The sequence below is a fragment of the Oratosquilla oratoria genome, chromosome 24 (assembly GCF_046742065.1).
Source record: "Oratosquilla oratoria isolate Oo_2021 chromosome 24, ASM4674206v1, whole genome shotgun sequence".
Classification (NCBI taxonomy): Eukaryota; Metazoa; Arthropoda; class Malacostraca; order Stomatopoda; family Squillidae; genus Oratosquilla; species Oratosquilla oratoria.
This window is the reverse complement of record NC_134800.1, coordinates 37055272-37069527: the sequence shown is the minus strand read 5'-3', so window position 1 is coordinate 37069527 and position 14256 is coordinate 37055272. Positions and strand designations below refer to the sequence as shown.

At 41.0% G+C, this 14256-nt stretch overlaps 2 protein-coding genes across 2 annotated transcripts in view; one reads left to right on the top strand and one right to left on the bottom strand.

Moving 5' to 3' along the window:
• The window catches only part of LOC143038564 (THUMP domain-containing protein 1 homolog), a 479094-nt gene that overhangs the window by 191021 nt on the left and 273817 nt on the right, over nucleotides 1-14256 (bottom strand). The window lies entirely within an intron of this gene.
• Nucleotides 5983-7318, top strand: LOC143038699 (zinc finger protein 862-like). Its single transcript, XM_076208255.1, has 3 exons — nucleotides 5983-6015; nucleotides 6140-6370; nucleotides 6509-7318. The coding sequence occupies exons 1-3, from the start codon at nucleotides 5983-5985 to the stop codon at nucleotides 7316-7318; spliced, it is 1074 nt and encodes a 357-aa protein (XP_076064370.1).

Below are 14256 nucleotides of genomic sequence, written 5' to 3'. Positions count from 1 at the left end.
CTTCCACCAACAAATGATCTGATATTCCCCCACTCTCCCCTTAGAACATGTACATCCTTAACTCTTCTTACCATACTCCTGGTCACCACTATATCGTCCATTAACGCTCTATCTGCCACCCTTCCATCCACCACCCTCTTCCATCTGTACTTGAATTTCTTCCTAAACATTGTATTTGCTATCATCAACTCTCTTTCTAGACACATCTATCAACTCTCCACTACGATTTTTTCCTGGAACTCCATACTTCCCAATCACTCCATCTATTGGTTCATTTTCTACCCTAGCATTAAGGTATCCCAATGCAACTACATTGACATTTTTTCCTAATTTCTCTATGCCCTCATTGAAAGCTATCCAAAAAGTCTCCCTTTCCTCTATGCTCTTCTCACTAACTGGCCCATACGCACCTACAAAGACCCACATCTCCCTTCCCAGCTTCACCTTCATCCACATCAACCTTGATGAAACCTCCTTCCACTCCGCTACATGCTTACCTATTTCTTCACTTACTAGTATAGCCATCCCTTCTTTCCCTCGTCCCTTCTTCACTCCTGAGAACCTCCCAACTGCACTCCCAAACTCTCATTCACCCCTCCCTTTCAACTTAGTTTCACTCAATGCCAACACATTCATCTTTTTTATCATAAACTTACTGCCTATCTCTTCCCTTTTATCTCATCCGTACCACATCCACGTAGATTAAAAGACACAAACCTTTGGGTACTGATTGGAAAACTCCTAGACCATCTTATGTCTTTTTTTTAGGAATATCCCCTGTGGGGCTACAGGTAGAAGAATTTCTAGTCCTATCCCACGTCCCTTTTTTGTCGCCTCTTATGAATCAAGTGGGAAGACTTGGTGGTAGTATTCTTTTCCCCCACCACAGGGTAGACGAAAAAAGGAAATGAATATTACGAGATATGGTACAGTACAGTAACAAGAGGTCGGGGGACAGCATAACGGAGGGTCAGTCGCAGTATAAAAGTGTCATCATTTCTCTAAGAACAGAGTCTTCCTCTATCACAGACAAAATGATGTGTGCCTCTTGTCCGTACGGGCACCCCATATAGATCCTAAAGTATCAACTCCATTTTACTTTCCAACAATAACATGCAGCCAATACCCCATATATATACATATATATGAATATATATACATATATACATATATATATATATATATACACATATGCAGAAAAAAACACTGGGAAATAAGAAGCTTAGTCCGAACGTTTTCGTCTATTTAAGACATTATCAAGGAATACACAGTTACAGAGACAAAGGTGGATATATATATATAAAGTAGAAGACAAGCTAGGAACATGGGAAGGACACACAAGATGCTTCACAATCAGGTAGAGCGGATGTTTACGTATACGGACGTTTGGTCCAAGACGTTACGTCACCCCGGCTTAGTAGCGGTTCCAGGACCACGAGTCCTTGTTGGCTCGTGAGACTCCTCTGTCGTCCGGCCCGGCGAAATCTAGCAAAATCTATCGCAGTTTAGAGTAGTGTAGACCCCGTACCCAATGGGCACACAGTGTGTCCTTCTACGCGGCTGTCACCAGTCGCCAAGGAACTGTGTGACCCCCGTAATATTCTACCCTTTGGCTCTGCTGAGCACATTTCTTGTGTACCAGGGGGCTTGTCCCCCCACCCCGACGTGCAGGATGGAGTCTTCAACTCCACCTCTGGAAACTAGATACACCTCCCCTGACGACTGACCCTATATCGACCCGGACAAGGCTAGGCACTTTTTTCTCCACTCCGACCAAACCCGTTTAGCTGACCTCAATCCATTTATTCTAAAGAAATGTCTATCTTCATTTAGTGATGATATAAATCAAGTTAAAAAACTTAGAAGCGGAGACCTCCAAGTCACCACCAACTCTGGGAAAGCTACACATGTCTTGCTCAAGGCCAGGAAGTTTCATACCTTTTGATGTTGTTGCCTCCCTCCCTAGGTCACTCAACTCCTGCAGAGGAGTAATCCACTGCAGAGATTTGATAACCATGGACGAATGTGATATCCTCGAAGAAATGAAATCCGAAGATATTCTAGATGTTAAATTCATAACGCGACTGGACCGGGAAAAGAACATGCGAGTGAACACACCCCTCATCATCCTCACTTTCAATTCAACAACCTTCCCTGACCTTGTCAAAATTGGATACATTCATGTCCCAGTACGACTATATATCCCCAACCCTTTGCGCTGCAACGAATGTTTTTAAATATGGTCACCTTGCTAAGTTTTGCAATAAACAAACGATTGTGTGCTGTAAGTGTGCAGGAGAAAATCCTACAGATGCTTGCTCTGCAAATGTGTTTCAATGCGTAAACCGCCCCTCTAATAACAAGCATGCATCCACCTCCCGAGACTGTCCCACCTTCAAAATAGAAAAACAAATTTGTACTGAGAAAGCTACTTGTGGCATCCTCTACGAAGCCCGGAAGCGTGTGATGGAAAGACTAGTTACCCTAACTAGTCCCTCCGGAGCAACTTCCTATGCATCGGCTATAAAGAAAACATACAAAAACATTGAAACGCAAACTGAGAGCAAGTACTCCGATAAGGACAAAGATCTCCGCCCACCTACCAAACCCACGCACTCGCACTTTCCTTCCCCGACCATCGCAGAGCTTCCCATACGTGTGCCTACACGCATGGATGAGGATATTCACATGGAGACCTCCGGTTCCTGTAAGCAACTATTAAGTCCTATATCCAGACCAGATCGAGCATCAGGGGCTAAACACACCTCTCCTAAGGCCAAGAAGGGAACAAACCGAAACAAATAAATAAATATATAAAATAAAAATAGAATAAGTAAAGATGAATAAATAAATAAATAAAAATAAATGAAAATCATCCAGTGGAATTGCCGAGGCGTTAGAAGTAAATTAAATGACCTAGTTATTTTCAACTCCCTAATCAACCTTAAAAGCCCAGTGTTGAATTCAAGCTTGAAAAATTTACCATCTATAGGAAGGACAGGTTCGCGCCTGGAAGAGGGGTCGCAGTCAGGGTTGCCAGATTGGCATTTTTAATGCCAAATTTTGCATTTTTGGCATTTTTTTTTACTGTGTTTGGCAGGGAAATTTGTTGGGTGGCATTTGTTAGAATTTGAAATATTTTCTGGCGTTTTTAAATACCCGGTCGTAATAAGAGATCATTCTTTTACTTGCATCAAGTTGCAAGTGTATTTCTTTCGTCAATGAAACCATATTGCAGTTAGAAAGGCGCCTTCCTCCCACTCAAAATAGATTCAAGAAGTTGTCAGCATTGAGCCCAGTAAAGATTCTTAATCAGTTAGAGAGGGCAAAGTTTCAAGATCTCCCCTTCCCACATTTCATTGAAAGTAACTTTGGTAAAATTGAAGAACAGTACAGGAAATTTTTGTATGTAAACTGGGGTGAGGAACCTGTGTTCAATGGCAAAATACCAGAAGACAGTAAAGCTTTTTGGGTTGGTGTAGGTTCCAAAAAGGTAATAGGCTCCCACCCTTTAATAGAAATCTCCGAATATGTACTTTCATGCCTAGTGCCCCTGTCAGTAATGCTGTGGTTGAAAGGGTGTTCTCACATGTGACTTATGTGAAGAACAAGTTAAGAAACAGGATGGGAGTGAAAATGTTAGATGCAGTTATCCGCATTCGCACTCATCTACATTTCAGAGGGAAATGTTGCAAAGATTTTGTGCCTAGCCAAAGGATGTTTCAGCTCTTCTCCAGTGAAAATATATATGAACGGAGTGGTTCATCAAACATTTCTGAATCTGATGATGCTTTTGATTATATTTAGACTCAATAAAATAGTCACAAATGTATTTTTTATATATGTATGTCAAGAGTCTCTAGGAGGCTGTTTTATAAACTGGTTTAATTTATTGTAGAGGATACCAAAAATTTTCCTTAGGAACTTAAACGTTATGTATTTTATTTTAGGTGTTAATATTTTTTCTTTCTCGCATAATATGGAGTATATTTTATTTTGGAAGTTCATATCTTTCTTTCCTTTTCACACACAGTCTTGCAAGTAGATTTATTTCAGAAGATGGTGGTTCATTACAGTACCACTAGAATTAAATGATGTACATGAATGATATAAATTGATTTTGGTTATATCATGTGGTATTGTTTTATATTGGCTAGTCAACAGTAAAGAATATTTTTCATATTGTAATTGTAGTTACACACATTATTTTTAACTACACATAACCAAAGTGCAAAATTTTTTTTTAGATAATGTAATGGTTGGCTTTTTTTTTGGGGGGGGGCATATTTTAACAACAATTTGGCAGTTTTTGGCAGCATTTTGTCAGAAGTTGGCATTTTTTCTGGTAGAAAACCTGGCAACCCTGGACTCGCAGTTGCAGTCAGCGACTGCCTTCCCCAAATGGAATTACTACTATCCACAATCTTGCAAGCAGTCGCCATCAAAACAAAATTATACAAAAATCTTGCGTCCAATTGCTCCATATACTTACTTCCCAACCATTCTCGCTACAGGAGGTAAACAAGCTAATAAAAAAGATGACCCACCATAAACTTATAGTGGGAGACTTTAACTACCATCGTCACACGTGGGGGAGCGATAAAACATGTTCTAGGAGAGCATATGGAGGCAGTTGTAAACACCAACAACCTGGTCCTCCTAAACACCGGCAATCGCACTCGTGTAGATAATACTAGGGGCACTTTTTCATGCACCGATTTGTCTATATCATCTCCTGCGCTGACATCATACAATTGACTACGCAGAGAACAGTTGGAGTTTTATTCACTGACGTTTCGTCCTTACCAGGACATTCTCAAAGTACATTGAGAATGTCTCATGTAGTTTGAGAATGTCCTGGTATATATATATATATATATATATATATATATATATATATATATATATATATATATATATATATATATATATATATATACATATATATACATATATACTTGCAAAAACCACTTGGAAAATAAAAGGAATGAATACCGAACGTTTTCTTCTATTCAAGACATCATCAGGGTACAAAGATAACATTCACAGTCGAGACAGAAGAGAACAACAGACTGTCTTTTTTTATGTAAGTATTCATCGGTTAGGTAGATATTTTAGATTTAATGTCTATAGAAAACCAACCAATGTTCTCTCATATATTCATTTCTAATCATACTATCAACATATCAAGTTATCGTTTTTTTTTTTATCTATGTTCTTGAGAGCGTTCAGTTTGTTCTCGTGAGTATTTTGAAGATGAAGTGAGATTTATTTATGAGATTGGTCAGAATTTAAAATTTCCAAAGCATTTGTTAGACAAAGCACAAGAAAAAGCCAGAACATGTAACACTTGTTATAGTCACTGGTCACCGTTATTTTCTTGTCACCCCGAAACCACGACTATTTGAAGACCCTCGAAAACGACCAATCAAACCCCCATCCACGTCACCGACTTGTTAACAGCTCCGACGGGTTGTTGGTTCCGACCTGTTTGCGAGCCGGACTCGAAGCTGACGGTGAACCGATGACGAGGTCCACGTCAAAGCTCCGCCCACTCCACCCACCGGTGCTGTCGAATTGTAGAATTCGTCTGCTATTGTGGAAAACAAAAGCTACTGATGACGCTGTGTCGATAATTCGTAGAGTATGTAGAATAAATGTAGAATTTTATTCTTCTTCTGTTTTCTAATTGATTTAATTAAAATTAATTTATAAATATCAATATATACTATTAAAGGCTTTATTACTATTGATATGTATATAGACAATGAAAACGTAAAGATAATTGAGTTCTTTACTATGCGCATCAGTTCGAAGTGAACGGAATCTAATATTTATATACATATTTTGTCTGTATTTTTTTTAGTATTTTTTTTTAAGATTTCAAGAATATAACAATTTATCGTAAGTGACATATATGGCGTATTAAACATGACGTCATATTTTGGCGGGGTTTTGTTTTCTTCGTCACCATTCTCTACCATGGCTGTCATTACACCCACGTCCACTGACCAGGTAAGTCTTTGTTTTCTTTTCAAAAAAGACTCTACCTTTGTTGCATTAAAACGTGTTCATTTTAGACGTAATCTCTATATCATGTGGGTATTGTAGTTAATTATTATTTTTACGTAATTTTCAGATTGATATGGCTCCTAAGAGGAAATTTAGAGATGTCTGGATGGCTGACCCTGCTTTCCAACCATGGTTGTCTTCCGTAATAGAAGACCCTGAGAAGGCAAGCTGCGTATTCTGCAAGAGACAGTTTGGGGCTCATTTGACAGCCATAACAAGGCACAAGGAGACAAAGATGCATATCCTCAATGCGCAAAAATTCGAAGATCTACCCAAGCAAGAGACTTCATCTTCTCCTGTAGGGTTACATATAATTTCCTATTTACTTATCTATTCAATATGAATAGAGAGCAAGTTTAAGGATAAATGTTACCTCAAAAATTATACATCTAATGAGTCAAAAATACGTGTATAACATAGTTGAAATCCTTTTCAGGTTGGTGCCAGCGTTGCTGTAGCTGTGGCTCTCCTGATGGCATTCATTGCAGAGCACAATCTTTCATTCTCCATCATTGACCATATGGTGGAGTTAATGAAAGTTATGTTTCCTGACTCTGCAATTGCCCAGGGGATTCACATGCATAAGACAAAATGTACCGAGACCATGAAGTCACTGGCCAACGTCATCACAGAAGATCTCGTGAAGAAGCTGAGGATATACAAATTCTCAATCATAATAGATGAGACAACCGATGTCAGTTGCACCAAAACGTGTGCTGTACTCGTAAGGTATTTTGACTTGACCAGTCACAAAATAAACTCGTGTTTCTTCTCTTTGATCAACCTTTATAGCAGTAGTTCTGTGGGATCAACAGTGGAGAACTTATATGAAAAGTTAATGGAGACACTAGATAGTCATAACATCCCAAGGAGTAATTTTATTGGATTTGCAGCGGATGGTGCCTCAAAAATAATGGGAGAAAATAACTCTTTAACCGGCAGCCTCAAAGATAGTTTGCCTGGCATAACAGTACTTCGCTGTATATGTCATTCCATCCACCTTGCAGCATCAGAGGCAGCTAAACAACTTCCTCGTAAATGTGAAGATCTGCTAAGAGATATATATTCCTTCTTTTCTCATAGTGCCAAAAGGAAGCACGAGTTAAAGATTTTTCAAATTTTTTGCAATGTCAAGCCACATAAGATCCTGCACCCCTGTCAAACACGCTGGCTCTCATACCATGAAGCTGTAGCTCGCATCTTGGAGCAGTGGCGGCAACCTCTAAGGCTTTACTTTATCGAATAAGAATCAGAAAGGTTGCTTTCAATTCAAAATATAATTGAAAAGATGCAAGATCCCTCAGTGAAAATGTATCTTACATTCTTAAATTATATTCTTCCTAAATTTAAGAAAATAAATTTAATGTTTCAAAGTAATGAGCCAACTATTCACTTATTGCCTTAGAATCCATCACTGAACTACTCGGAAGTTTATTGAGATCTTATTGTAGTGCTGAATATTTTAGAAACATCAATATAGCAGATATAGATCCTACAGATAATAACATTTTCTTGCCAATCAATCAAATTTATTTGGGACCCGAAATGCACCAATTATTCCAGGACCAATCAACCTTAAAACATCCTACATTAATAACAGATGTGAAATCAAGATGTAGGGATTTCCTCATCACAATGGCGGTGCAAATAAAAAAAAATTTTCCCAATTGATAACGACCTATGGAAAATGGCATCTTTTTTATCACACAAAAAAATAATGGACAAACGTACAAGGGATGAAATGAATACGCTTGTAGATTTTACAAAAGCTGTACCACGACTGTTTTCAAGAAATACAAATGAGCTCGATGACGAATAGCGCAAAACTTGATTTTGTAAATTTAAAAATTATGGATTTTGAAGACCACACCGGCCATAAAAAAATATTAAAATTTTGCACTCTTCGCTCTACAAGTCCTCGCACTGCCTACATCAAATGCTGAAAGACTTTTTTCAGTTGTCGGAAATATCAAAACAAAAATTCGAAATTCTTTACAGATCCCCTCACTCACTGCTTTAATAAAGGTATCTGAAGCGGTCAAGGCTGATGAGGGATGCATTAAATTTAATCCTAATGATGTTTTGTTATCAGTGTGCCGATAGATTCTAAAATAAATTGTAACCTTAGAAATTTTATCAATACCCCTTATTAACTGAATTAACCGAGTATTCATTTATTTTAAAGATTTGGAGCAAAATAAATATTAAAAATTAAAGGTACAACAATTATAGGCCCTATCACCTTTAGCGAGGTGTCCCATAACAACATCGTTTTCTCTTATACAAGGTAAATAGAAAACGTGTAGAATTAGCTTATGTAGAAAAGCGACAGCACTGCCACTCTCCCCTACAAAATCGAAAGCTATGGCATTGAGACTCAGGACAGAAGGGAAGCACCTCACCATCCAGGACCTCAGGCTGGACTGGGTTCACCAGTATCAGTACCTGGGGGTCTGGATTGATGAGAGGCTCACCTTTCAGAGGGAACTTACCTATCTCAAGGAGAGACTGAAGGCAAGAACCACAGTTATGAGAGCAATGACGGGGAAGGCACTCGGTGCCACGCATCGGGTCCTTCGCACATTCTATGTGCACGCAGTCCGCAGTTTGGTGGACTACGCTGCCCCAGCTCTCATAAATGTGGCGACTGCCAAGCTTGAAGACCTGGAGCCTTGCACAAATGCCGCAGCAAGGATTATCCTGGGAGCTCAACCTTGGACTAAGATCGTTAACCTCCAAATGGAGGCTTCATTGCCTTCATTAACATCACGGGTCAGAAGGCTGGAGGTCGACTTTCTTGCCAAGATAGTCCACAGCCCCAGGATAACTGAGCTGAGTCAGAGCCTTGTGACAGCTCTGGGACGGGTGGGTACTTTTAACCACTCCGATACCTGGCTATCACAAGCGGCTGGGATCCTGGATTCCTTCAGGCTCACCAGCACTCTCCTGGAGAAGGGTAGGGACTCTCCACACCCAGAGTTCAAGCCTCCACCACCATGGCTGTCGATACCTGCAACCTTCGTTGTCACAAAGCTTCCCAGTAAGAAGTTATGTGACCAGGAAAGAGTACGAGCGCAGGCCCTACAAGGCATCCGCGCACTGTCGGAACCCGTCTATTACACGGATGGCTCCGTAGACCCCAACAGGCCTCGCAGTGCGGGGGCTGCCTTCGTGACGGATGGTTTGACCTACGGCAGGAGAGTATCTGATCATGCGTCCACTCTCCAAGCTGAGGCCATAGCGGTCCAAGGAGCGTTAGAGCATGCTCTAATATCTCGAGCTGGTCCTGTGGTGATCCACACGGATTCACAGTCTCTGTTAGGCAGCTTAGAATCGACACAGCCCAGCGACAATGTAAGCCTACTAACCTCCATCCTAGCACTCCTGCTGAAGCTGCATCAGCAAGGCAGGAGTGTTACGCTCAACTGGGTGCCGAGCCACGTAGGTGTCCCAGGTAACGAGCTAGCCGACGCCGCAGCAGAAGCGGCGCGCAAAAGACCCAAAGTCGATGTTGTCGTCCTTCTTAGCAGAAATCAGTTGCGCACACGCACCAGGGCTCTTAACCAGGTACAACGGTTCCTTCAGCACAGACTGGAGGCAGAGGTGTCAGAGAGGGCGAGGTGGTACAGGGCAGTCACAGACTACGAGCCCCTTGTACTTTCTCGCTCCACACCTAGAAAAGTGGAAACTCTGCTTTTCCGTCTGCGGCTGGAGGACCGTTGTTTCTGGCAAATCACGAACAACCCCACGCAAGAAGAAAGAAGATGCCAACCTTGCCGCCACCCCGAAGCCACCCTTGACCACTACCTCAAGCATTCCCCCGCAACTGCTTTTCTGAGGAGAGGGCCTCCGACAAAATCTGAGGGTCTTGTGCGCCGCCTATGCAGCCACTTAAGTCCGTTCGAACTGCGTCGGCTGGTGGAGTGTCAGCCCCCCCTTTAATTTTTATATATGTTTGTACTCATGTCCGGAAGGGTGAATTCACAGCGATGTGCATACGTATATTGCATGCGTATGCACATCTGGTGTGTGTATGAGTGTGTGTGACCGAGGCCACACACACTCATACATTGAATCCCCCCTCCTTCTTCTTTCAAATTTAAAAGTATTCACCTCTTAACTGCTTTTCACATAACATCAGGTAGGGTGCATTCACCGGGATGTGCATGCGTACATTACATGCGCATGCACATCCTGTGAATGTATGGGTGTGTGTGGTTGGGCCCACACACACTCATATGCACAAAACACCCTCCAAACGGGCTCACACCAAAGCCCGTGGGAGCTTCACTCCCGAATTTTACAGTACAGTACAGGCGGCTAACAACTTCGGAATCGGCGTTTTCGTTTTAAAGAAATCCGCGCGAAATCGGCGATAAATGGCGACATCTGACAACTCCTTGAAGAAATTCAGTCATCTACAGCTCCGAAGACGAAATCTCTTCGGTAGAGAATTATGGCTTTTAGTAGTATAAACAGTAATGAATATTAAATTTTGTATTATTTGTATTACCGATTAACCTTTTAAGAATAGATACTTAATGAGACTTTTCTTATTACATAAATGTATAACTCATGATAAATAAAATTTATATATTCAAAGATAATTTTAAGATAATTTCCTGTTTAAAATATAAGCATGACCCAATAATTGTAAATAATTTATAATCACGCCCATAGTAAAGTAGTATGAGTAGCAGAAGACATGGGGTTTACTACGTCACCGGCATTTTACGTTGTACAGTCGTACTACACGCTAGTGATAGTCAACATCGGCTATGTTTTGTAATATTTGACAAGTTAGATCATCGTTTCCCAAAGTATCGGTGCTTTGATATCGGCGGGCGGTAACGCAAAAAGGGGCGGTTGGGGGGTGGTAATGCATAAATAGGCAGTTGGGGGGGCGGTAACAAAAAAAATAGGTGACAGTGTAGCAGCTGTAGCTGCTACAGTACTTATGCCGTCGTCCCAAACTGTTGGCGGCAACCGTCAAAAATCATACAAATAATAAAAATTATAGATATAAAATTTCAAGAGATATGCCGCTCTTTTACCTGAGGATTAAGGGGTCTCATCTTTTAATCACATCCAACTGGAACTGACCTGGTTCCGATAAAAGCAATTGTCGGTGTTCCTTTGTAATAGGTGACTCACGGTCAAATATTTCATCCATTAATCCTGCAATTCTTACCCCTCATGGAACTTACTTTCAGTAGAAAATTCTGTCATGTTTCTGTATAAATAGCGCTTGTCAAACTTATATCACTATGACTAGTACAGTTAATGTCAGGAAGGGTGCATTCACCGAGATGTGCATACGTATTTCATATACGTATGCACATCTTGTGAATGTATGAGTGTGTGTGGTTGGGCCCGCACACACTAGTATGTAAAATCACCCTCCAAACGGGCTCACAATCAAAGCCCGTGGGAGCTTCACTCCCAAATTATACACACACACACACACACACACTGATCAATCTCACAGTCAACAAACAACTACGCTACATCGTCCGACTCCAAAGCTCGTCTCAGGTATGTGAACATTTCACTTTAATTTCAATCTTGTAATATTCAGAATTTTTAAATATACTAAAGATGTGACAGAATAGGAGTCTATTAATGTAAGAACACTAATAAAGGGTTTAAAAGAGTTACTGTGCAGTGTATACTAAAAGTCGGAAGCATTCGAAAGCTCGAAAGGCAACAAACTTGAGTTGTTGTTTTTTTTTTCCCTCCACAAAAGCTAAACCTGAATAGGTTAGGTTAGTTCTGATGGGTTTTTTGGCATATCTTTCCATTTTTAGCAAAGTGTTCATACATGTTCATGCTATTTCATGAACACACGCACGTACGCACACACACACACATTCATTCACTCAAACCCCTCCACCCACACAGACAGACATATACACACGCACCCACACACACATACACAAACACACACACAGACATATACACAGAAACACACACACACATACAGACATAGCCTACCTACACACACATACACACACCTAAGCTTTACCTTTATATATTACATATGTACTCTATGTTAAGCATTTATATATATATATATTATATATATATATATATTGTAACGTAATATTAGATATTACGTCATATGTGTAATTATGTTATAGAATTGTGTTCCTTTGTATTACATAACTATGTTCATATTTCTTGTCTATGTATGTATTGTAACAATGTTAAGCAGTAACGCCCGTCCACTATATGTAATCTTGCCTACGTGCGGAGAAAGGTGCGCACTCTTGTAGAACAAACAGACAAGCGAAATCCTGAATAGTTCGGAGCGCACAGATTTGACAGTTACTAAATAAGTAGATTGTTCAAGCGAGTCGAGGGTCTTAAAACTACCCATGTTGACGTGTGTTAATTTACCCTCCCTCCCTCCTTTGCGCTCACCCGCACCCTTCACCGGAAGTATCCCGCTTCCGGTCCAATGGTATATAAGCGGTGGAAATCACTCACACCTTGTCATTTCTCGCATATTGATCTCTTGATAAAAATAGAAGTTTGGACTCATGAGACGATTGGTGTGAAGTGATCACCCTTTTTGCCTACATTACGTGTCTTATATACATTGCATTGCATTATACTTATATTTGTACTTATTACTTATTTTGATACATGTTCCTGATCTCTTTGTACTTAGATAGTACCATATTGTATACGTATCTTGTGTTTCTTATTTGAACGATACTTTCCATATTCTTATAATCATGTAACGGTCCCATTGACCCAACTGCCCATTCTCTGTTGTGTTGATTGCCTGTAAATATTTTCCATGGTATTAATAATTTCGTTTACTAGTTTTATCGCTAGTTTAATATTCCTTTCCTGGAATCTTCTTTGTTACCTTTACTTCTAGTCTTACGAATTATCTAGGCCCTGACCAGATAATTCAGTCCTACAGTGGCTTCTAGAAGTGAGCTGGTTCTTAAGCACTTATCCGTTATACGTAACGTCTCTTCACATAACCAGCCCGTCCCGTAACAAAGTGGCGACCCTTGCCAAGGATAGTTTATCAGGTATTTAACGCATTCTTTTAGAGATGGATGATCCACAGACGTCGGCAGCTCTTAGCAGCAGACAGTCCGTATTTGCACGAGCATAGTTATACTCGCTAGGGCTACTCTCTAGAGTTAACTTGTTCACGCAATCCAACTTTACGTTGGATAGCCTTGTTGGTAGTTTACACTACCACCCACTTCTGGGCATTTCCCAGCACTTTGACCTTATACCATTTTCTCGTCATTTCGTAGCTCTCCGGGATCCGCACGAGCCCTTGTTGGCTCGTGAGACTTCTTCGTCGTCCGGCCCGGCGAAACCTAGTAAATTCTGTCGTAGTTTAGAAGTAGTGTAGACCCCGTACCCACTGGGCACACAGTGGTCCTACTACGCGGCTGTCACCAGTCGCCAAAGGAAGCTGTGTGACCCCGTTTTATTATATTTTGCTCTGCTGAGCACATTTTTCTGTGTACCAGGGGGCTCGTCCCCCCACCCCAACGCGCAGGATGGAGTCCTCAACTCCATCCCTGCAAACTAGGACCTCCCTTGACGACTCCAATATCGACCCGGACAAGGCTAGACACGTTTTTCTTCATTCTGACCAGACCCGATTAGCTGACCTAAACCCATTTATGCTCAAAAAATGTCTTTCGCAATTCACCAATGATATTAGCCAAGTTAAGAAACTTAGAAGCGGAGACCTCCAAGTTACCACCAACTCTGGGAGAGCTACACGCGATCTTCTTAAGGCTAGGAAATTCCATAACTTCGATGTTGCTGCATCCCTCCCTAGGTCCCTCAACTCCTGCAGAGGAGTAATCCACTGCAGAGATTTGATGACCATGGAGGAATGTGACATCCTCGATGAGATGAAATCGGAAGGAATACTTGATGTTAAATTTATAACGCGACTGGACCGAGAAAAGAACATGCGAGTGAACACGCCCCTGATAATTCTCACATTCAATTCAACAACCCTCCCTGACCACGTCAAAGTAGGATACATTCATGTCCCAACACGACCATATGTCCCTAACCCTTTACGCTGCAACAAGTGTTTCAAATATGGTCACCTTGCCAAATTCTGCAGCAAACAAACAGTCGTATGCGGTAAGTGTGCAGGCGAACATCCTACGGATGCCTGCTCTAATAACG